Raw genomic sequence first — 23705 nt, forward strand, 5'->3', positions numbered from 1 at the left:
CCCACGCCAAATGTGGGTTGAAATCACCCTCTTCTTCCCTCCCCATCCCAAAGCCCACCGCCCACCACCAAACCTTCTGTGCATCGGGGTGTTTTTTTACACTTTTTAAAAAAGAGAGCCAGAACAATTGAAAAGAAGACTCTGAATCCTTTGTTGTTGTTGTTGTTCCAACGCTTTCCCAGAGAAACCTGAAGCACACCTCTGGCCTATGGACTTAGCCATCTAAAGGTTAGCAAGAGCTTTGTTTTTAATTTCTCTGCTTCGCTTTGATGAGAGACTGCAAACAACGAGAAGGGCTAGGTTGTGGGTATTTTAATGCAGTGACTGTTAGGATGGTTGCTTTTCTCTGACACACACAGCACTTTTTTTTCAAAACAAAGAACCTTAAATAGGGCTTTATTACTGGTATATTTTGCACCTTTTGCTCAAGCATCAGAAACTTTGAAATATGGACCAGGTTTGCTTCTGTGCTTATAAAAAAGAACGCCTGTTGATGTGTGGTATGCATGCTAAGGACAGTTAACTCTTTTCTGGCACTGTAAAGCACAAGTGATTTTGACCAGAATAACTTGAAACTCCCTTTTATGCACGTTTGCAGGAAGAATCTTGTTTGTGCAGCTTATTACAAAAATGCTGAACACATGTATAAGATTTGTTTTTCTTTAAAATAACTGATCAAAATTTAATTGCCATGAAAATAACCCAGATTGTGCATACTTTATGTAATTCAATTTGCATGAATACTGTTGCTAGAATTAGTATGGGAAGTACTGTATATTCATATTGAATTCACATTGGTCAAGGAGAAGGCAAGTGCTCTAAACAATATTTGCTTTAATTCTTATTGTGAAGGGTGTTTTATTTTTCTGAGGTCAGCTTTTGAAATTTCCAGCTTTGCAAATGATCAAACAGGAGAGTAAAAATAAAGAATGGTTTCCCCCCCCTTACATATTGAGATGAATCAGAGATTCTTATTTCCTTTGCTTTGAATTTTTAATGAACGGCTTTAGAATCTGGTCTGTAGCCCTTTGTACTAATTGTAATAATTTGCTCCGTCATCCTATTGTATGCTCTGAAGTGACTTTTATTACTCTAGGATAAGAGTTAAGTAATGGATAAATGCTTTTATGTTAAAATAAGAACTGATGGGACTGTATTGTGGCACTAGCAAAGGTTGTTATCAGATGTTTGCTACAGTATCTATAGAAAGTCTTGCCACTCCCATGACAGAAGCATGTTTTATAAACTTCCATAAGCATGTATATTTTACTAGAACAAAATACAGTTTATAGCACATTTTGATATTACAAGCTGTCTCAGGTGACTCATAGGCAAGGCTAATTAATTATTCAAAATGGTTTTAACATTTACAGATATATAAAATCAGTAACCTAGATTCAAATGCCATTAGGACAATGAGCTTCCTTGGTTACTGGTAATTTACAAATAGAATGCCAGGCTGTGTTAGCAAAGGCGCTGGAGACGGCAAAAGCCAATAATCTCATGGAAGTATGGTTTTAGTACCATAAATCAGGCCCACTGATTGGGCCTGAAAAGAGAATTGGTCCATTAATAAGGTTTGGGAGGTATTGTCAACAACTGCACTGAAACTTTTAGCTATAAGATACTGGAGGATCAAACTAGTTACAACAATGAACAAAAAATGGGAAATGTCAGAAGAAAATTGTTTGCAGTTGAAATAGATAGCAGGGGAAATATTTCTACTCCAGCTCAGAAATCTGCAACTTTATTTTTGAATATCTGCTCTGTATATTGCTTACTGTGTTGTACCATATTTACTCGAATCTAATGCTCACCTTTTTTGGCCAAATTACATTGCGTAAGAAGAAAAAGAGAAGAGGAGTTTGGATTTGATATCCCGCTTTATCACTACCCTAAGGAGTCTCAAAGTGGCTAACAATCTCTTTTCCCTTCCTTCCCCACAACAGACACCCTGTGAGGTGGGTGGGGCTGAGAGACTTCAGAGAAGTGTGACTAGCCCAAGGTCACCCAGCAGCTGCATGTGGAGGAGCGGAGATGTGAACCCAGTTCCCCAGATTACGAGTCTACCGCTCTTAACCACTACACCACATTAAGGTGCGCGTTAGATTCAATGGGGCATTGTTGTAGTCGTTTAGTCGTGTCCGACTCTTCGTGGCCCCATGGACCAGAGCACACCAGGCACTCCTGTCTTCCACTGCCTCCCGCAGTTTGGTCAGACTCATGTTGGTGGCTTTGAGAACACTGTCCAACCATCTCGTCCTCTGCCGTCCCCTTCTCCTTGTGCCCTCAATCTTTCCCAACATCAGGGTCTTTTCCAGGGAGTCTTCTCATGATGTGGCCAGAGTATTGGAGCCTCAGCTTCAGGATCTGTCCTTCCAGATCCAGAACGATGGGGGTGGAGACGCTCCTTCAGGTATACTGGACCGAGGCCATTTAGGGCTTTTAAGGTCAGCAACAACACTTTGAACTGTGCTCGGAAACGTTCTGGGAGCCAATGTAGATCTTTCAAGACTGGTGTTATGTGGTCTTGGCGGCCGCTCCCAGTCACCAGTCTAGCTGCTGCATTCTGGATTAGTTGTAGTTTCCGGGTCACCTTCAAAGGTAGCCCCACGTAGAGTGCATTGCAGTAGTCTTAAGTGGGAGATAACTAGAGCATGCACCACTCTGATGAGACAGTCTGCAGGCAGGTAGGGTCTCAGCCTGCGTACCAGATGGAGCTGATAGACAGCTGCCCTGGACACAGAATTGACCTGCGTCTCCATGGACAGCTGTGAGTCCAGAATGACTCCCAGGCTGCGCACCTGGTCCTTCAGGGGCACAGTTACCCCATTTAGGACCAGGGAGTCCTCCCACCTGCCCGCCTCCTGTCCCCCACAAACAGTACTTCTGTCTTGTCAGGATTCAACCTCAATCTGTTAGCTGCCATCCATCCCATGGGCGTACCCAGGAACAACTCTAGGGGGGGGGGCAAGCCATGGTCATCCAGGTTGTGACATTTCAGCATGGAAAAGGCAAATGAAACCAACATTTTATTATATATAATTATAGCAGTGTTTTATTACGGTAGTTATACGGTAGTTATTACAATTTTTTGCTTGAATTTTTTAAAATTTCTATTCTAATTACATGTCTTATACTAATATCATTTTTCTTGGGTTTGAAGAAAATGTTGAGGTTTGTTTGGTGCGGCCTTTTTACGTACCTGGACTAAACAAACCGGCACTTGTGTGGTATAGTAATGCATATACAGTCCTGCCACCATGTACACTGGTTAAAGCAGACTACTGTGCTACACAAACTCTTCACCAGGAACAAAACTGAATTCAATAACCACATCTTTTAAAGATGTAGGAAAATTAAGGAGTACTGTCACCGGAGGAGAGTATGGTAGGGTACCCCTCTTTCCCTCAGAAAATGTTGAAGATTATGGTGTTAAGCGACCCCCAAGCTACATCTGCTCCTGGTGGTCATCTAGTCCCACCCCCTGTAATGCAAGAACATGCACCTATCCCATATGGGGATTGGGCCTGCAAAAATTTGGCTTCATCAGCACTACTATCCTGCCAACCAATAATATGCAGCTTGCCCAAATGGGGATTGAACCTGCATCATAGGGGTTAGCAGCACTATTATGCTGTCAACCCAGGAATAGTACCTCAAAGTTTTGATGGGACCCTGGGGGTCATCTAGTCCAACCCCCTGTAACGCAATAATATGCAGCTTTCTCATATGGGGATAGAACCTGCAACCTTGGCGTTAATAGCACTACTATTCTGCCCAGAAAAGTACCTCAGAGATCGAGGGGTCCTAGTGGTCATCTAGTCCAACCCCCTGTAATGCAATAATATGCGGCTCTCCCATATGGGGACTGAACCTACAAGTTTCATAAAGAATATTCCCAATCCTACCTAGAGATGCCAGGGACCTTCTGCATGCAAAGCAGGCTAGATTTCTTCATGATAGATTTAAGTCACCCAGGGAACTTAAAAGGTGAGTGGGGATTTAAATCTGGGTATCCCTGGTTTCAGTCTGACACACAAGGGTCTAATGCAAGTCATTTTTAATTTTTTTTAAATGGCCTTTTCACTTTTAGTACAAGCTTCTACTTTCCCTGTGCTGTGGAGTCCAAATAATTTGGTGTTGGTTGGGCTTTCAAAACCTGTTGTTTGCTTTCCAATCCAACACTGAATGCTTGTGCCCTTTATATTCTGCATTATTATGGTATGCTCTGAAGTGCAAATGCAAGATTTTTCCAGATAAATTTGTCTCAGTGTGGAACAAAGCTGGAGATGTTGCCGATTAAATTTAGGACAGCAGAACAGAGCACACTATGGCTGAAAGATCAAATGAAAATGCTCTGTTTGTTGCTTAATGATGCCATTTGCTTGGCTGGATAAATAAATAAACAAATGGTAGGCCTGGAACAGAGGCGAGAGAGAAGGAGAAACCACAAGGAAGAATAGATCAGTGAGCGAAACTCAGGTCTCAGCAGGGTGTCTTTTTCTCAGCTGTCTGTCCCCCCCCCCCCCGTGCCAACCCTGAAATTAAAAGTGCATGTAACGTGAATGTTTTCCAAACATTCCTTACAGAGAGATTCACTTGGACAAGAAAGTACCAAGAAAGGCAAAAGCATGATAGAACTAAAGACAGGCGTCCCCAGACTTACCGGCGTTTGGGCCGGTTCCCACCGCGCCGATCGCGCGGCGGGCGGGCGGGGGAGCGCGCTTCCAGGGTGCGCGCTTCCACTGGTGCGGCGGCGCGCTTCCAGGGTGGAAAAAGCGCCGAAAATCCGTTGTGCGCATGCGTATGGGCCTCCCCCGACCCGGAAGTGCACCAGAAATGACCTCTTCTGGGTCGGGAGAGGCCCATACGCATGCGCACAAAGGATTTTCGGCGCTTTTTTCCCGACCCGGAAGAGCGCTGCCGCGCTGCGCGCCGTAAGAGCGGGCAGCGGCGGGGGTCGTCGCGGGCCGGATTGGCAGGCCAATTGGGCCGCATCCGGCCCCCGGGCCGTAGTTTGGGAACCCCTGACTAAAGAGCTGCAGTGTTAGGCCAAGCAGCTGGGTCAGGGCGGTCCAACTTTTCATTTTGGGCTGCCCAGTGCCTTGTCATGCGGTGGGCCAAAATTTGATGCCCCCACCAGTCCTCATGCTGCCTTGCTAAGGATGGATAAGTGAGGCACTGGGCTTTGGGAAGGAGTTAAAGGTTCCGGCAGGGGCCTATAGTCCTCCCAGTTCCTTCCCAAAGGTGGGAAGTACTAACTAGGATTTAGGAAGGAGACGACGGAAGGGCTCTAGGACCTGGTCAGAGCTCCCATGCCTCCTTCCCAGAGCCTAGCACCTCGCTTACCTAACTTTGGGAAGGCACTGTGAGTGCTTTGGTGGTGGTGGAGCATCAAATGTTGCTGAGAGCTGCCAAAATGGTCTTAAGGGTCACATGTTGGACTGCTCTGAGATAGATTATTAGACCTTCCTGCAAAATGTGGAAGCTAATCACTTCCAGTACATCTTTCTGGGCAAAACTACATATGATACCATACTTTGAAGACCGGTTTGGAAGTGTCTCACCAAGACTTCTTATCTCCTGAGGCAATTTAAAAAATGGTTCTGTGCATATGCAGGGCAGTTCATTTTGAACTGGGCATAAGCTTGCTGCAGAGCACTATGATGTTTTAAATATGCTTCATTTTCAGTCTTTTTGGTGATGTGTGGAATAGGTTGTATATGAAGTTTCAGCTGACTGGCTTGGAAGTACCATAAATATTAGAGTATGATTTCATCATCAGTTTGGGGAAGCTACATTCAAAAAGTTTCCTTTTAAAAACTTTCCCAAAATAAGTAGAGTAGATTGCAAATGCATTATGTATGTGCAAAATTTAGCTCTCCCCCCCCCAGTGGCCTGAAAATATCCTAAGTTTGGGGACATACACTTATTGGCCCCTGTTTTGAAGGATAAGTTTACAAATGCTCTTTTTAAAGACTTTTACTAGGGTACCAGACTGTGTGTGCACCAAAGCTCAGTTTCCTAGTTACAGTAAGAACAGTTCCGTCATTTTCAAGTCCCTTGCTGTGAGTGGGCGAGATATATACAAATGGCTTATTTTGATTTTTTTCTAGTATTTGGAATCCATTGGCCTATTTGTTAAGGGTCTAGCTCTTTGGGAAGAAACAACAATGCCTCCATGAAAATATTATTTGTGCTTTTATATCCATAAGGACACTTCAGCAGCTCCAACATATATGTGAAGCTCAAGGTTACCAGCTCCTGAAGTGCTAAGATTGGAGTTGGGGCCAGGTTCATACACACCTGCAGAAAGTAATGAATCAGTGGTAGAGCATTTGCTTGGCATGCAGAAGGTCCTAGGTTTGGTCCCTAGCATCTCTGGGTAGGGATGTTTGAAATGCTGGAGAACAGCTTCCAGTCAGTGTCTACAATACTGAACTAGATGGACCTTTGGTCTTCCCATAAGGCAGCTTCCTATGTTCCTACTGCAGCTGAAAATCCCTGGTAGTTTTTGAAAAAAGAAAAGTCTACCAAGCAAATTTTGCAAGCATAATGGGCTCCAAAACCTCCTGTGCTGTTGGTGTAGGAACACCAAATCCCTGAGGCATTTTATTCACAAGTTTAACATGGCTCCACACACTAACCATGATAGGTTCCTTGCAGAACTGAAGTGGGACCAAGCAACAAATAAAAGCGTGTTCCTGCCAGTTCCAAATTAGCCTAAGAGCATCCTGGCTGGATTGTTCAGAACAGAACAGAACAGAACAGAACAGAATAATTTATTGGCCAAGTTTCAACCATATTTGGAATTTTGCTTCGACTACATTGCAATGTAAAGAAAAGAAAAGAAAAAAGTACCTCATACAACCACTATTCCCCTCACAATACAACAGCACAGCGAAAAGACACCATACCACCAACTGACCTCCCTTCCACCCACAACTACAGATTCAACAATTTGATGGCACAAGGAAAAAAAGCTATTCCTGTGCCTAGACGATTTTGTATATGGAGTCCTGTACCAATGTCCGGATGGGAGTAAGTCAAACAAATGATGACCAGGATGCGAAGGGTCTACAGGAATTATCTCTGCTCTCTTCCTGACTAGAGCGGCATAAAGTGTCTCTCTTGGAGGCAAACTAGCACCAATCCCCCTCTCTGCAGTTCTTACTGCTCATTGGAGCCTCTTCTTGTCTAGCTTAGAGGCTGTACCATACCAGACAGTGATGGAATTACAGAGGACAGTTTCAATAGTACCTCTATAAAATTGGAGCAGCGATTCTTGGGGCAGATTAAATTTCCTTAGTTGTCGCAAGAAATACAATCTCTGGTGTACCTTTTAAAAAATAATACAGTATTGATGTTATCTGACCAATTTTTGAGAGATCATAGAGCTCAAGAACTTACAAGGACTCGACCACTACAACCGTGTTACCAAGAATGGAGATTGGCAATGAGATGGGAGGGTGCTTTCTAAAATCAATTATCATTTCCACTGTCTTTTCAGCATTTAGCACCAAAGGAAATATCTTCCAATTAACATCAAGCTTCTGAGAATCTTTTTGGTTATATTATGTCCTTATTAGTAATTTTCCTAGTGGTAAATTCTGGTCTAAGGTTTTGCAACATCTTGGCTTTGTTAAAAACTGCTAATGTTTGGAAACCAAATGGGTGCATTTAGAACAAACCTTTTTTGTGAAGTTTTGTAGCTTGCATTTTTTGTCCCATTGAATAAAAATATTCTGGACAGACCATGTATGGTGTATTTGGTTCATCTTTTCAAACAATTAGAAAACAATCCCATATTCAGTAAATTCTGGGCTTATGGGAAATGTTTAAATGAACGCTTTGCAGTTGATTTTAAGGGGTGCATTGCTGATAACTTTCAAGCTCTACAGAATTAATGATGTATATGAATGATCAGGGGCGTCTTACCCATAGAGGCTAGTGGTGCCAAGTTCTGGAGGGCGCCAGGGAAGAGGCGGAGGCTGGATGCAGCGCCTCCCAACATCAGCTCGCCACCCTCGTCCGCCTCCTGCACAGCTGCCCACACCAAAGCAGCACCGCGCCCGGAGCCTCCGTCTGCCGTGGCCACCGCAGCACAAAGCAGCCATCTGAGCCAGGAGGCAGTGCGTCCAGCCTCTGCCTCTTCCCCGCCAGAGGAGCCACCCTCCAGCCGCTGCCCGCCACCTCCAGCCCCTCTGGCAGTGCCGGCCTCCCTCAAAAAAGGTTGAGGGGAGGCGCCAGAGGGAGCTTTGCACCACGGCGCCGGATATGCTTAAGACGGCCCTGTGAATGATGTACTGTTGGCCATAAGCCCAGCATCCTTCTGTCAAAAAGAAACAAGTTTAACTTCTTGCTATATGTTCCCATGAAGGTACAGTCTGTGCCTGTGCAAGCTTAAAATGTAATTGGGGCACACTTTGGGTGGGATTCCGAATGCTGATAAAGCATCTTTCTTTAGCTTGAAGAAAAAGCATAGGCAGTCCACTTTTTCAGATTTTTTACAGCAATCATGAGGGAAGGAAACTTACTTTCAAATAAAATGTGGCCTTTTTCAGCATGCAGATTCTCCACTTGTGCTGTAGAGAAGGGGGAAATTCCAGATATAATATATCTTACAAAATTTCTTTTACTGCCTTTATCTCGTAATTCAGGGCCTTTAGCTAAGAGTCATGTTATGCTATATGGTAAATTACACTTATAGTAGGGCACAAGTATATTAGGGAGAATCAGTAACTGTGCAGAGACCAATGCCTAGAATAAAAGAATGTACAACTTATTACAAAAGACAAAGATAGTTTAAACCAGGCATCCCCAAACTGCGGCCCTCCAGATGTTTTGGCCTACAACTCCCATGATCCCTAGCTAACAGGACCCAGTGGTCAGGGATGATGGGGATTGTAGTTCAAAACATCTGGAGGGCTGAAGTTTGGGGGTGCTTGGTTTAAACTATAGGTTGTTGCAGGATAACAAGGATGATTCCAGCTGGACCGGCAACTTTGGGGTCAAATCTAAGAGATGGTAGAAACTGCTGGGTGGTTTACAGTATAAAAACATAAGAAAGTAACAAACATACATTCTTGGCTTAAACACATTCTTTGGAAATTAAGTTTTGTTAAGTGAAATAAATGAACAAACGGATATACCATAATGTCTTTACATTTTATACATAGAGAATTGGATGAATTGTTAGCCTGGTAGCCCATCTGAAACTTAGCACAGAAATCCGTGTATGTTTTTCTGATATCTGCTAAGTGTTTTCAGAGTTTTTTTTTTTTTTAAGGTGACACCTATAATGTAATATAAATATTCAGAAATAGCATACTCCATTTGCAGCTGGAAGCAGTACAGTCCACTCTTCCCCCTCATTCTGCTGCATGTGTAGACCATGCTACAGTTTCCACATGTAAAGGAGCACACTGTGTCTATCCTGTGTAGAAGAATCTTCAGAACATAAGAGAACTACAAAAAGAGACAAAAATATGAAAAACACCGGATGCCACAAAGCAAGATAACATCAGCTTGTTTTGGAAAACATTGAACTGCTGTCATCAAGTAGGATGGCTGCTTCAAACCCAAAGTCCCATAGAGACATTATTCAATAACACACAAAGGGTATTTCCTTATAGGCTTTTTATTTTTTTAAAAAAGCAGTAAATATTAATTCTAATTTATTGCAGGGGCTTATTCCATTGCAGGTATATTGCATTTGGTTAGCATTTGAACCATACTATTGGGACCACTTCTTTTATGTAGTTGTTTGGGGTTACTTGTAGATTATATTTAAGATGTAATACTGCCTTTCAATACATTAAAAAGATGAGGGTAGAGACATTTTAAAAATTAATTTAAATGGGTGAGATAGGCACCCATCTTGTATTATGCACACTACCTGGGAATAAATCTCTTTGAACTCAATGGGATTTGCTTCTATGTAGACATGTATAAAATTGCATTATAGATTTCTTTAAAACTTTATAAAGTCCTAGTTATTACTTCATATTGTTTTGCATTTGTACCTTTAAAATTATACAGTTTAATTGTGTCCTGCCACTTCCATTTCGAGTTTACTTTAAGCACTGCATTGAGCCTTGGTCCGTGAAAGCTTGATATTTTGTACTTTATTAGTGACCATGCATGACAGGTTTGTAAGCAAAACCAAGTCCCTGAATGTTTATTGGCTCATGTTTCTGATAATTGAGGCCTACCTTCATCCAGCTGTAGTTTAAAATAGCAGGTGCTGATTAATATGTAAGTTTTGTAAGTTTGCTTTCTGTGGGATCAGGACATTTGGCTTTCTTTTTAGGAATGTTTAGAGCATTGTTTCCCAGAGTAAATTAAATATCAAAGTTAATACTCAGCTTTCTTTTTAAAAAATGGCTGTGAATTGTCATAAGAAGAGCGCTGCAATATTAGATCCATCTACTCTACTGTTCTCTTTACCACAATGACCCAGATTCCCATGAGAAGCCCAGAAGCTACAGTTGACATTTAACTTCAGAATGTGGGAAATAAAAGAGGGGGATGGATCCAGACTCAGTTAGCTGTCTCTTAGGCCCCTTTGATATCAATTGGACTTAAAATTTTGTCAAGTTTTCAGAATGCTGTCAATGAGATCTAAATTGAACTAATTCTTCCAACCCATAGTGTTGAATTCAATTTAACGACTTCTGTTTTATTTCTTCTACAGACAATTGAACAGTTGTATAACATAAAGAGAATGGAGGCACAGAGACTTCCTTGTCCTCCGGTGTCACTAAAAGATCAGCCAGTTCAGCTCTCTTGCCTTCAAGCAGTGCCAGCTGCATCAAATCTCTCACTGAGTCCGGTGGTCCTTCAGCCAGAACAAGGTGTCTCCCAGACTATATATCTGAAAGCCCTTACCATACCACTTTATCAACCTACCCGGGGAGAATGTCATCATCCAAACAACAGGCTGCCCACAGGCCGAACCAGTATCAACTTAGACAGCACTAATATGCCTTTAATTGTAAGCCCAGTTTTACAATCAGAGGGGGCAGATCAACTTCAGGCAGTCATTCAGAAGCAACCTAGGACAATAAATATAATTAGTGGTTTATCGGTTTTGCCACAGAATCCTTCTCCAGGCGTGCCACTTGGAAGCCCAGGGAAATCCAAAAGTGCTGGGAAGTACCTTTGTAAACATTGTGGCCGTGATTGCCTAAAACCAAGTGTTCTTGAGAAACACATGCGCTCACATACAGGTGAGAGACCTTTTCCGTGTACTACGTGTGGCATTGCATTTAAAACGCAAAGCAATCTGTATAAACATAGGAGATCCCAAACACATGTAAACAATGCCAGGCAGCCCTCAGAATCTGACAACAGTAGTACATTAGAAGAGAATGAGAAGGTGTCTGAAAGTGTTGGAGCTCTCCAGACAACAAAAGCCAATGATAGAAACTGTGACCAGCCAAGGACAGTGATTAAACAAGCCATTTCAGAGTCCACAGATGTGTTAACTAGGGAGAAGCATCTTCCTGATGCTTCTTTGCCAGCAGTGAATGCTTTATTCCTTGGATCTGAAAACCAGTGGATGACAACAGACAACTTCTATCATGGAGGGCTAAATCAGAATGCCCTTGAGAGACAGACCATGAAAGATCCATTGAATTCACTCCAGAGAAGAAAGATCCAGGATCAAAGGTCTCCAACTGTCAGTAAGCACAGTCAGCTACAGAGGCAGCAAGCCACGTACTCTGAGAAGCTATGGGACGGCAGATCTCCAGACTACAAACTGAAGAAATGTGAAAGCACTGACTCAGGATACCTGTCACGTTCTGATAGTGTGGAACAGCAGATGCTGTCTCCCAGCCCCCTGCACAGTCTTTGTGAGCACAGCATAGAGTCAGAAAGTGATACAGCCATTAGCAACCTCAGGTACACAGCAGGAAATAGCTCAAAAGTAGATTTGGCTGAGAAAGCACCAGGAGCCTTAACATTTGAGAAAAAGAAATTGGAGGAGCATATCTCAAAGCTAATATCTCAAAATAAAGCTGTGGTGGATGACACCCAACTGGACAATGTTAGACCCAGGAAAACAGTCCTGTCCAAGCAGGGCAGCATTGACTTGCCGATGCCTTATACGTATAAAGACTCGTTCCATTTTGACATACGGCCTGTTGACATAAACAGAAAAAAGAATCTTTCTCTGTTCTCAGCCAAGTCTATATTCACACCTGTGGAAAGATCAAAGCCATTGTTTTTTCACTCGGTCCCCACTCAGTTCTCTACGACAATTGATTGCGTGCCTGTTACCAGAAGTAACTCTTTGCCTTTTGTTGAGAGTACTAGGAGGGTACAGGATCAAATAGATAGTTCAAAATTAACGTCTTTCACTAGAATGTCCCCAAACACAAGTTTTTCTGGTTTATTGCATAGCAACAACTTTGCTGCAAGTACAGCAGGTTTTCCTAACAGCCACCCCCGAGCACTTGTCAGGCAGGTGGCAGTAGATGACTTACTGCTAAGTAATGTAATTGAATCTTCATCTCCTTCGGAAGAGATGAAAGGTGCTAAAAAGCCTGGAGCTGGGGTAGAAGGAGCAAACACAAAGCATAAGAAACCCAGTAAAAAAAAAATTAAAATGTTCTCTCAGGAAAAATGGCAGGTTTATGGGGATGAGACATTTAAGAAAATCTACCAGAAAATGAAAAGCAGTCAAATGACCAAGAAACCAAAGGAAAATAAGACAGATATTTCAAGCATCCATTTGGATGCCAAGGAAACAACTAGTCAGGAGGGAATTACTCTGCCAAGAGAAGACAGAAGCGCCACAATGGTAGCCATTTCTGCAAAAGTGAATACTGAAGAATTGAAAGGCCATTCCATCAGTAGTCCTATATTGCAATGTGTTTCCTTACAGGAGAGTTCAAGGAGCTTTGCAGAATCAATGGAAACATCAAGTACTGTCAGTGATTATGAACACAGTGATATGACTAAAACACTTCTTGAACACAGATGCAAAGAATTGGGTGTTTCAGAGGAAGAATCAAATAGCAACACTCAGTTCCAGCCTTTAAGTACCAGTTGTGAGCTGAAGTTCCCACTTCAGCAAGCCACAGATCAAGAGACTGTTGCCTCATTAAACATTGCTAGCTTGCATAATACTAGCTCAGAGGAGACAATCACACAAGAGGAATTTATTAAACTTTTGCCCCCATTACATGATGATATTTTGACCCACAAAGGAGAAGATACTGGTGGAAAAGAAAGCTTTCAACTTGAGCAGGGGGGCTTGCCATCACACCAGTGCAACAGCAGTGAGCTAATGCAGGTACTTCAAAAGTTACCCTCGGAGAGAAAGAAGTTAAAAGTGGATAAACTGAAGACCAAAGAAAATACAAAACTAAGAGTCAATATTGGTCACAGCAGCTCAGCGGAGAGAATTGTGAAACCGCTAGACCATTACAAACTTCTTAATATGGTTGCTCCAGTATCAGTAAATCTCTCAGTTAAAGGAGAAAAGCAGTCAGGAACAGTAGGAGTAAATACATCAGGTGGCAACATGAAATATGAGGAAGCAGTCAAATATTCCATAATGGTTTCTAATAAGAATGATGTTGCTAATCTCACTGATAAAGCAAGTGTATCAGCATTTTCATTTTCTGAACAACTCAAGGCCGGGATAAAAAAGGAGCACACCTGTAATTCATCTGCTTTACAAAAACTGACAGAAAACCCATGTCGGATGATAACGGGGACAGAAATGTCACGTCAGAGTGGAGATACAGCACCACCCCACACACAGCATATAGTAGTTGACCAAGCAGCTCCACATCTAAAGAAAAATGAATTTCTCCCAAAGTATATCCTAAAATGTGCACAAGAAGTGAATAGTACAGACCTGCCATTAATTCTAGCAGGAGTGTCAAAGGAAATGCCCTGTATTTCACTGCCCTGCACGTCAACTGACTCCTCTTCCCTTGCCAGTAACAATAGATCGGTTGGAACCAGCTCCACAGATGTATTTTTGTGCCCTTTGCAATTGGAACTGAGTCATCCAAACAGAACAAAAGAGCTAAAAAGGGAAGTACACACAACGCTGAAGTCTCTGGTAGTTTGCTCATCAGCTATCCTAGAAACAACCAGCATCACAACCAGGTTAGACAGAAGATGCCATCTTCAGAATGTCAAGCAGAAGGAGAAGACGAAAGATGAGGAGAAAGGAGCCAATAACAGAGACCATTTAGGTGATCAAAAGCTGCCACAGGAGGGCGATGGACGTGTGATTGTTTGTACATCACAGATGCCAGGGGGGGAAATATGCTTTACATCTATGTATAGAGGAGGGTTTCTTATATCTTCGGACATGACAGGGCAGAGTCCCGCCCTTCAGTTAATACACTCAGGGAACAGTTCGGTTCTATCTGTGTCTTCATTGGTGGAAAGGGCAGTTTTTTGTGGCAACACAGACACAAAAATATCAGAATGGCAATCGGCTGTTAACCCTTTCCCAGGATTTCAAGATCTGCCCAGCTGTTCGGTTGATAGTTCCAAATGCCTTTGCCATTCCTCGGACATGTTTTATTGCCATGTGCTCTGTACCCAACAAAAGGAAGTCTGCACTCTGTCCCAATTAAGTGTAGTTTCTCGTGCAGGAAACTTGAAAGTTCCAAGCTTGAATATATCCTTCCCAACTTTAAATGCGGAGCCTCAGTTAACGTGGTGTTGCTTATCTAGAAACCTCCCTCTTCCTGTTGAGCAGCTGGAGAAGAAATATTCTGCTTATTCTTCCCTGCATACCTGCAAAAATGAAAGCATGGTGTCAAAATGTAGTCTTTCCTTTTGCCAAATGAAAAGTACCAAGAAGGCTGCTAGCCAAGGCTTGACGACTGGGACCCCCAAAGCACCAGTCACTTGCTTTTCACAGAAGCAGCAGATAGAGCAGGTAATTCCTTTACTCCCTTTCTTCCCAAATAGAGGAATGTCACATTGTACCTAGAATAAAATGGAAGAAGGTGGTTAAGGAGCATGCTCATATGTTATCTTGTTAGTACTTAATACTAGCAGCGTATGATCAGTTTGTACTCTGATATCCAAGGGCCATGGGGCCAACCATGAAAAACATTGGTTGATATCCTCAAAACATGGGGTGATCACCTACCTTAATAGAGCTCTCGGTCATGGTTATGACATGCTTTCCATGGGTTGTAGTATCTAAGTAAGTCAGAGATTTTCAACTTTTTGGAGTCCATGGCTCTCTTGACCAACTACATTCTTTCTGCAGCACCCCTGTGGGGCACAGGAGCCCAGTTATGTCACCCCTTGCCTGTATAACTGGCAGCCTCTCACCCTTCTTCGAACACCTTCCCTTGTGGAGTATTCCCTCAGCCTGGGAGTCCTCTGGGCAGCTGCTGCTACTGTCCCTGATCTCTGAGCTCGCTCTATATAGTGCTCTCTCTCTATATGGGTTAAATTCTTCCGTAATTTTGGTGGTTTAAAAAACTATATCATGCCATTTTTTTATTTTTTTTATTTGCAGCAGTACTTTACAACAACTGGATTTGATGTGCTGTTAAAAGACATTCCAGAGGCAGAAGAGGCAAAAGAAAAGCTTAACAAAGTGAGAGGACTCACAACAAATAAAGGAAAGAGAAGCCGTAAAAGGAAAAAAATGAAGATCAGTCAAAAATGGTGAGAAATATCGGGGTTAGCTTCAATCTAATAGAAAAATCATTTTCTCTGGATATGTGTAGTATTTACAAACATGGTGTGATGGTAGCTCCAGATGTACTGTTCCTGACATCTTTTTCTCTCAGAACAAAAGTGTATGTGTGTATCTCTGTGGTAGGAGTTTCATTGGTGGTGCTCTCGTTCCAACAGCAACTAAAATGTGAAAAACCGGACTTTGTTCTTGGTCAGGGCTGGTCCGTCCTGATGTGGCTGCCTCGGGTGCTCCCCCACTGCCACCTCTGGAGAGCTTCCTGTGAGCTTCCTGAGACCATGGTAAATGAGGTGCTCCAGCAACCCCAATAAGCAAGGGAGCCATGCACAAGGCGGCACATTCCTATTTTGCCCCAGGTGGTGAAACGGGATGGGCTGCCCCTGGTCCTGGCTATTTATGATTACAGCAGTGCCTCGACTTACGAATTTAATCCGTTCCGAAGGCACCTTCGTAGGTAAAAAAATTCGTAAGTCGAAAAGCGCCATTGGAAACGCGATTTCCCATAGGAATGCATTGGAAACGGAAAAATTCGTAAGTCAAAGCAACCCCATCTAAAAATTCATAAGTCGAAAAAACCGCTAAAACCGCTGCGGTTTCTGTTCGGATGTCGAGAAACTCGTAAGCGTGCTGCCATTTGCCCCATTCGTAAGTCGAAAAATTCGGTTGTTGAGTCGTTTGTAAGTTGAGGTACCACTGTAGTTATATTTGTCTCCGTAACTATTATCTGGCTCCCCTGTGAGTACAAAATGACTGAGTTCATAAAGGAGAGAGGAGAGAGAGAGAGGACAAAATATAGAAGGTGGGAGAGGAGAGAGCAAATAATAGATGCCAAAGGAAGTACAGTGGTACCTTGGTTTGCGACCGCAATCTGTTCTGCAGAGCTGGTCGCTCTCCGAATCGGTCGCTCCCTGATGCATGCTTCTGCACGTGCGTGAAGCACCGATAGCGCCCTGCGCATCCAAAGCGCCCTGCGCATCTGAAGCGCCCCGCAGAACCCGGATGTAAACACTTCTGGGTCTGTGGTGGTCGGAAACCGAAGCAGTCGCAAACTGAGGTTTGACTGTACAGATGAAGGTATGTTCTCCCTTTACACCTCAACATGGCTGATAAATCCTGAAATTTGATGAGCACTGTTTAATTGCAGTGCTCGTATAATGTTACATAAGAGCTGCCATAAAACACAATGTGATTAGCATGGGTGCAGTCCTGAATCTCATTTCTGTAGTAACATCAGATTAGACCACGCATGAAGTCACCCTTGCCATTTGCAATATGGTTAAAAGAAAACTGAATTAGGCCAAATGGTTTTTGGACGAGAATTCGCTTTTTGATCGTAACTGACTGAACTCAGACAAAACAGATGGTATCATCAAGAACACTTAAAGTGAAGAATACAAATGGAGCCACATTGTGACTTAGAACACATGTTATGTGGCTACCCTTGTCCCAAGTAGAAGATTAGCTGGCATTTTTGGTGTCATAGGCAACTAAGTTCAAGAAAGAGTTATGTGTGGTTTCGATTGGACACCAAATTTCAGTTTACAATAATGAAGCAAAACCTATGGGTCTTGAGGCCAAGTCTTCAGCAGGGGTAAATAGCCTCTTTGGTGGCATTAACTGGATTACTGTTAAATTGCAGATATGCTTTCATATGCGTCATTATTAATTTCAAGATATTGGCAAGCATTACAGGACAAATAATGGCTTCATTACAACACGGGAAAGGCAATATTTTCAGCATTATTCATTTAAAGCATATTTTATCCCGCTTTTCAGTCATTTAGAGTCTAAAACAGGCATCCCCAAACTGCGGCTCTCCAGATGTTTTGGCCTACAACTCCCATGATCCCTAGCTAAGAGGACCAGTGGTCAGGGATTATGGGAATTGTAGTCCAAAACATCTGGAGGGCCGAAGTTTGGGGATGCCTGGTCTAAAAGGTGAGAGCTGGAATGTTAAGAACCTGTTGTCTCATACAAAAGCTGCATAAGAGAAATGATCCACAAGGTGTATGCTTCCCACTCTTACTTGATCTGCTTCTGTGAACTGTTGTATATCAGGGGCTGAAATGTTGCTTAGAGCTGGAATCTCTACTTCAGCCACTAAGTTTCAGGATGAACGTACTGCTGTGTTTCTAGTCTGCATGTCCCGTAACTTCCTGCTGAAATCCAGTAACTTTCTATACTACACATGTTTGGGTTGGGTTTTTAAATTCCTGGTTCTGCTTTTTGTTGTTGTTGCACTTTACCGGTAGTGCAGGAGTTCCCCTGCAGATGGCGATAATGTGGTAACATTGGCATAGCTGCCAAGTTATCCCTTATTTTAAGGGATTTTCCCTTATGCTGAATAGGCTTCCTTGCGAGAAAAGGGAAAACTTGGCAGCTATGAACATTGGAGATTGGAGAAGCACCACAGAACAACTACCGGTAATAAAGTGGAACCATGTGTGGATAGTTCAGTGTAGATCCATCACTAATGCACAGTTATTGCATCATCAGTGGCATGTTGCAGAACACACCTGCACCAAAGCACCAATCCAGAAGGGCCCTGCAATGCTCGTGATGAGATTTGGCCCTCAGAAAACAAGGTCATAAAGCATTCTAAAGACATAAACCTGTATATTTTACTTTGTAGATATAAGGGAAGTTATGGACATAGACACATTCTGCTGAAAACCAACAAACTGGGCAAACAACACTGGCCAGCAAACAGGCCCCTGGAGACCCCCAAAAGGCGTCCCAATTCCCACACATCTGACAGCCATGAGCCTTGTGGAAAATGGTCTTGTCTTCCAACAGCCTCTCAAGGTAAGGTTAGCTCTCCATGACTATTTATTTATTTATTTATTTTCTATACGGCTTTATATTTTTAAGAAAAATCTCAAAACGGTTTACAGAATATTAAAACATCAATAACACAATTAGAAGAAAGTCAAATGTAGAGTATACAGTCAGAGCAACATAATTAACAGAAAACTAAAATTATCTTAAAGATTTCAAAATAAAACATTACAAAGCAGGTCAACTACAGGATACATATTTAACACAAAGTAAACAAAAATATAATCTTGAACATTTCCGAAAACAAATTGCTAAGTGAAGTCAAATACAAAATGCACATTTAAAACAGCATAATTAACAAGATAATATAATAAGGGTGACACGGCTGCTTGGCAGGCACAAAAAAAAATGGGGCAAAATAATGCAATAGTAAGGCTTTGTTGTCAGGCATAGAGCGATGTTCCTCTGGTCTCACCAGGAGCCTCTTTAGTGGAGCTGGGTGAGTCTGGGCCCCAGCCCCTAGGCCAGATGGATAGGGCCTTGCAGGGAGCGGCCTTCACGACTCACACCCAGGCGATGTCCCTGTGGTCTCACCAGGAGATAATAATTGGAAGCACATCATTACTCCAGTCCAGCTGGATGGCTTGGTGACTGACCCCAGACTTCTCAGGTCAAGTGCAGCTGCTCCTTACTGCTTCATGGGCTTTTTCTGCAGCTTCCCAACAAGCATTCATGTATACTCCATGTGTTTAGGAAGGGCTTGTAGGTCAGTGGGAGAGTAGCTGCTTTGAATGCAGAAGGTCCAGGTTCAATCTCTCATAGACAGAGGCACGGGGTACTCAGCCGATGGTGCATGTCCCAGGGGGGTGCGCCAGTGGCGGGAAGCATCCGGGGGGGCGCCGTTTGCGATGATGTCACCCCCCCTCAGGGATGTCACCCGGGGCGGGCCCCACCCACCACACCCACCTTGCTCCACCTCTGCTCACAGAGGGATGCTGACTCCTGCTAGATAGCTACATTGACAGACTCACACTCTGTCTATGCTAGAGGACACAATCAATATTTCTAACCAAATAGACGGTTGGTGGAAGGATCCTCCATGAGAGGCAGGAAAGGGAAGAACTCCAGGGGTGAGACACTGGGAGAAGAAAGGAAAGCTCCCAAGTGTGCGATGGGAGTATCCACCACTTTCTGTGTGGGACAGGGTTTAAGAGAGGTTTCACCTTTGAGAGAGGATTGTGTTCCCCTCCCCCTTTATATTTCTCAGTTTTTTGTTTTTATTTGGTTTAGATTAGATTATGTTATCCTATTTTATTGTAAAAAGCTTTAATAAAAAATTGATATCGGATGGTTTCTTTAGAAAAATAATTCTCACCAAATAAAGAAAAAGATGAAGGGCAGGGCAGACAGAAAGAAAATGAAAATGGGGAAAACTTTAATCTTTCAGCACCAAATATATAGAACTATAAAAGTATCCCACCAAAGCATAATGTTAGAGTGTTCTTGACCTCATTGCAACCCCAAAGCAGCAACTCCCTTTGGTGTTGACCCCTTCAAGTTCACTCTGATGGGACAAGGCTGCATTGGTTCACAGTTTATGACTCTGGGGAGCTGCTAGACCCCACAAATCGGCTCACCAGGTCCAGGTGTTACAGATCAGAGCCAGTTAGTCTGCTGCTGCCCTGTTCTAAGCGTTCTCCTGGTCTCTGTAGCAGTGAAGGGAAAGCTTCTGGGCAAAGTCAACTAGTAGGTTTGTTAAGGCAGAAGTGGCTGTGGGGAGAGAGAGCGAGGGTAGGTGCTTCTAATTCCCTGTTCAAAACTCTTGCCAGTGGCTGCAAACCTTTTTCCTTCTCCTTCCCTGGGTGTCCTGCCAAGGAGCTGGCTGCACTGGTCCACAATTAATGCCCCTGAACCACATATGAATCCTAGTAGTAGTAGTATTAGTAAGCCACAGTACAGAACAATTAAATGCAACATTCTGTTAAAACATCAGTATAAACTAAAACGACTAATGTATGGGAAGCATAACTATTAGCAGACACAAAATAGAGAAATAAAACAGAGACAATCAGCCCTGCCCACCAATTCTACAAACATGGGTTTACAGGTAGTGGCAGCACTCCCACTTCAGTAGCTAATTCTCCAACTTAAGCTCACACTAAATGGTGGGGCAAAATCGCACACTCCCCACCCCCTGGCATTCCCTGTGTTCACCACAATATATCCCATTCTCACCCCCCCCCAAACCCAACAACCCACAAGTATTAACACTTACTTATAGCCAGGGGCGTCTTTCCCATTGGGCTGAGTGGCGCAGTGCGCCATGGCGCCCACCCAGCAGGGGCGCATTGAGGAGGCACACGGAGCCGCTCGCGCATCCGCCTCGCCCACTTCGCTCTTTTCCTGGCGGCGGTGTCTGAAGCGAGGCGGCAGCGGCGGAGCTGCCTCCATCGAGGGGCGGCGCCCCACGCCCACTCAGCCCAGCCCAGCCGCCCAACGCCGCACGCTCCTCAGGGTGCAGATTGTCGCGCCTCCGACAAAGCCGCCTTGAAGGTGGGAAAGGGCGCTGGGGATGTAGCTGGGACGGTGCCAGCCAGCAGGGCCAGCAGGACGCGCAGCAGCCACGCCGGAGACTTGGGCACCAAGCGCTCCTCCAGGAAGTAGCCGCCCGGGAAGTAGCTCCATGCCAGCAGCACCTTCAGCTCCATTCACAGAACCCAGCGCCATCGCCTCGCTCACTCGTCCGCCCATGTGGAGCACCAAGCGCTACCTTCCCAGCAGGAAGCAGCTGCTCCCCCGAAGGCAGCCCTGATACAAATGCCAGGCCGGCTGGGGGGGGGGCTGCGCGCCTTGCTCCTTTCCAGATGACCCGCCTGGGCTGCACGCTCCCACCAGCGAGCCTGGGCACAAATGGTTACATGCCACATTCTTAATTACGTCAAGTAAGCATTTAATAGAACATTTGCTCTAGGATGCAGGTGAAATTTTGGAAGATGCTAATTCTTACTATGTCGTCTAAGTTGCCAAGTCTAAGTCACTGTATGTACTAACACTACACTGCTTAAAAGGGATGCACAAGTATTCAGATTTGAAATGGCATGTCAAGGTGTCTGGTGCCAGATAACCGATACCAAGACCGTGACAAATGTACTTGCATTAATTGTGACTCAAGTGCAGAAGTACTTTAATTCCCATTGGGCCACATACGGTGCTAGCACAGGGATGGGGAACCTGTGGCCCTCCTGCTGTTGGACTACAACCCCCGTCATTCCTCATCATTTACTGTGCTGGCTGGAGCTGATGGGAGTTGGAATTCAATAACACCTTGAGGGCCACAGGCTCCTCATCTCTATAGCAGTGGGGCTTCATGGGTCCCAGGACCCCCCCCCCCGTTAACACTCTCTTGTCTTTGAATTAAAGTAGAGGCTTGGGGCAGTTTCCATTTCAGCACAGATTCTCCTTGCTTCCACATCTTTTTCCTTTTTAATCATCTCTGTTTAGCTCTTTGGTACCGGTTTCCTTGGAGACATGAACTAGTAATTGCTGCACTAAGGAGTGTAAGCTGTTTTTCAAGGGATGAGTATCTACGAGGCCCAGCTTTTCTATTGCTAAAGGATACCGTAGATTGAAGCCAGCATAGGATTTGTTTTCCAGCCTTTCTCTTGATTATTTAGATTTAAACTATAAGGCTGACAATATTACATAGGATGGATTTTACTATAACGTGCTTTCAGCTTCCATGGATGAAAGTATGAAAACATGGACTATAAGAGCTATAAGAGAATTATTACACCATTATTTCCAACATGTTAAAAAAAGGGTATTAATACGTTTAATCATACGTTCCCTGGTTACTTTTTTTTTGTGTGTGCTTTGGGGCATTCCATTTCTTCTTCTCTGACTTCCAACTCATCTGTCATCTGTGAGGGCTAAAAGGTACCATACCCAGATGTGACAACTCTTTTCAAAGCATGAAACCTGTTTCCACTCCCCTGGTTCCTAATCCTGGACACTTTCACCCATCTTTACACTCCCCCCTGCCCCCGGCTTCCACTTCATTTAGCTGTCCGCCTACAATTCAGAATTCTCATTCCTCTTCAACCAAACTCTTTGTCTGACTGAAATCTGATGCCCTTTTAAATCTGTTGTGGGAGGGGAGATTATTGGTTTGTATTTGTTCTTATTTTTATTATGTATTTTGTGTTTTTTATATTGTAATTTTAAGTTGTGAACAGCCCTGAGATCTCTGGATGAAGGGTGGTATACAAATTTAATTGATGATGATGATGATGCCATTGAAGTGCAGATAAATATTGGCTTTGGGCATGGTAAACTAAATCTGATAGCCTAGCCTGCCTCACAGAGATTTTTAAATATATTGATGTATTCCAAGACATCACAAGCAGTTAAGGTGGCAAAAACATCTACATAAATAAAGCTTTAAAATATTAAGCAACTGCTTGTAAAATTTCATTTGTCAAATGTGTTTTGAATATCACAAACTATGAATTCAAATCTTAAGTGGAAGCCACCTGGAACCTATTTGCCCAGAAAAAGTGGAAAGTGAAAATCGGCCTGCTAACCACCATGTCTCTGTTTTCTTTCCAAACAGGGAATGACCAAAATCTACAGCAGGAGACATCTTATGCCCCAACTGACAAAACTGCTTCCTCTGTGAAAAAGAATCTGATGAAAGAAGTAAGGAGTCATTTGGGAATACCTTTTCAACTCTTGGTGACTCAAGTAACATTGGACTAATTAAAAGCTGAAAGGACAAGTAGTTGATAAACCAGCCATTCCTCACTGGATAGTTTTAATATTTGCAAAAAGCAATAGAATATTTTGGGCAGTACACAATAATAATTAATTAAATCATTAAACAAACAAGTTAAAAGTACAATACAATACAAAAAAATAAAAATCAGTTAAGACTATAAAATCAATCTTAAAATGGCTACTGGATTTTTTAAAAAGTCTTCAGTAAGTACCGGAACTTCAGTAGGGAAGGGGCCTGGCTGACCTCAACGGAGAGTTCCGTGAAATTGGTCCCACAGTACTAAACACTCTGTTCCTGGTGGAAATGAGTTGTGCATCTGAGCCATGAGTGACAAGACTTCAGTGATCAGGCAGGGATCCTAGAGTTATCCTCTATCCAAATGGTTAAGCACCTTGTAAAGTAACACCTGAACCCTGGAACTGGCTCTGTAGTGTAGGGCAGCCATAGACTTGT

At 43.4% G+C, this 23705-nt stretch overlaps 1 protein-coding gene across 1 annotated transcript in view; it reads left to right on the forward strand.

The window, feature by feature from the left end:
- Nucleotides 1–23705, forward strand: part of ZNF831 (zinc finger protein 831) — a 25381-nt gene continuing 1676 nt past the window's right edge. Inside the window, exons 1-5 of the mRNA XM_035123507.2 lie at nucleotides 1–228; nucleotides 10700–14920; nucleotides 15515–15666; nucleotides 18330–18502; nucleotides 23088–23173. Of these exons, the coding sequence (XP_034979398.2) occupies nucleotides 10730–14920; nucleotides 15515–15666; nucleotide 18330 (4344 nt within the window). The 5' untranslated portion in view covers nucleotides 1–228; nucleotides 10700–10729 and the 3' untranslated portion in view covers nucleotides 18331–18502; nucleotides 23088–23173. The remainder of the gene's footprint in view (nucleotides 229–10699; nucleotides 14921–15514; nucleotides 15667–18329; nucleotides 18503–23087; nucleotides 23174–23705) is intronic.

Source organism: Zootoca vivipara, chromosome 7 (assembly GCF_963506605.1).
Source record: "Zootoca vivipara chromosome 7, rZooViv1.1, whole genome shotgun sequence".
Classification (NCBI taxonomy): Eukaryota; Metazoa; Chordata; class Lepidosauria; order Squamata; family Lacertidae; genus Zootoca; species Zootoca vivipara.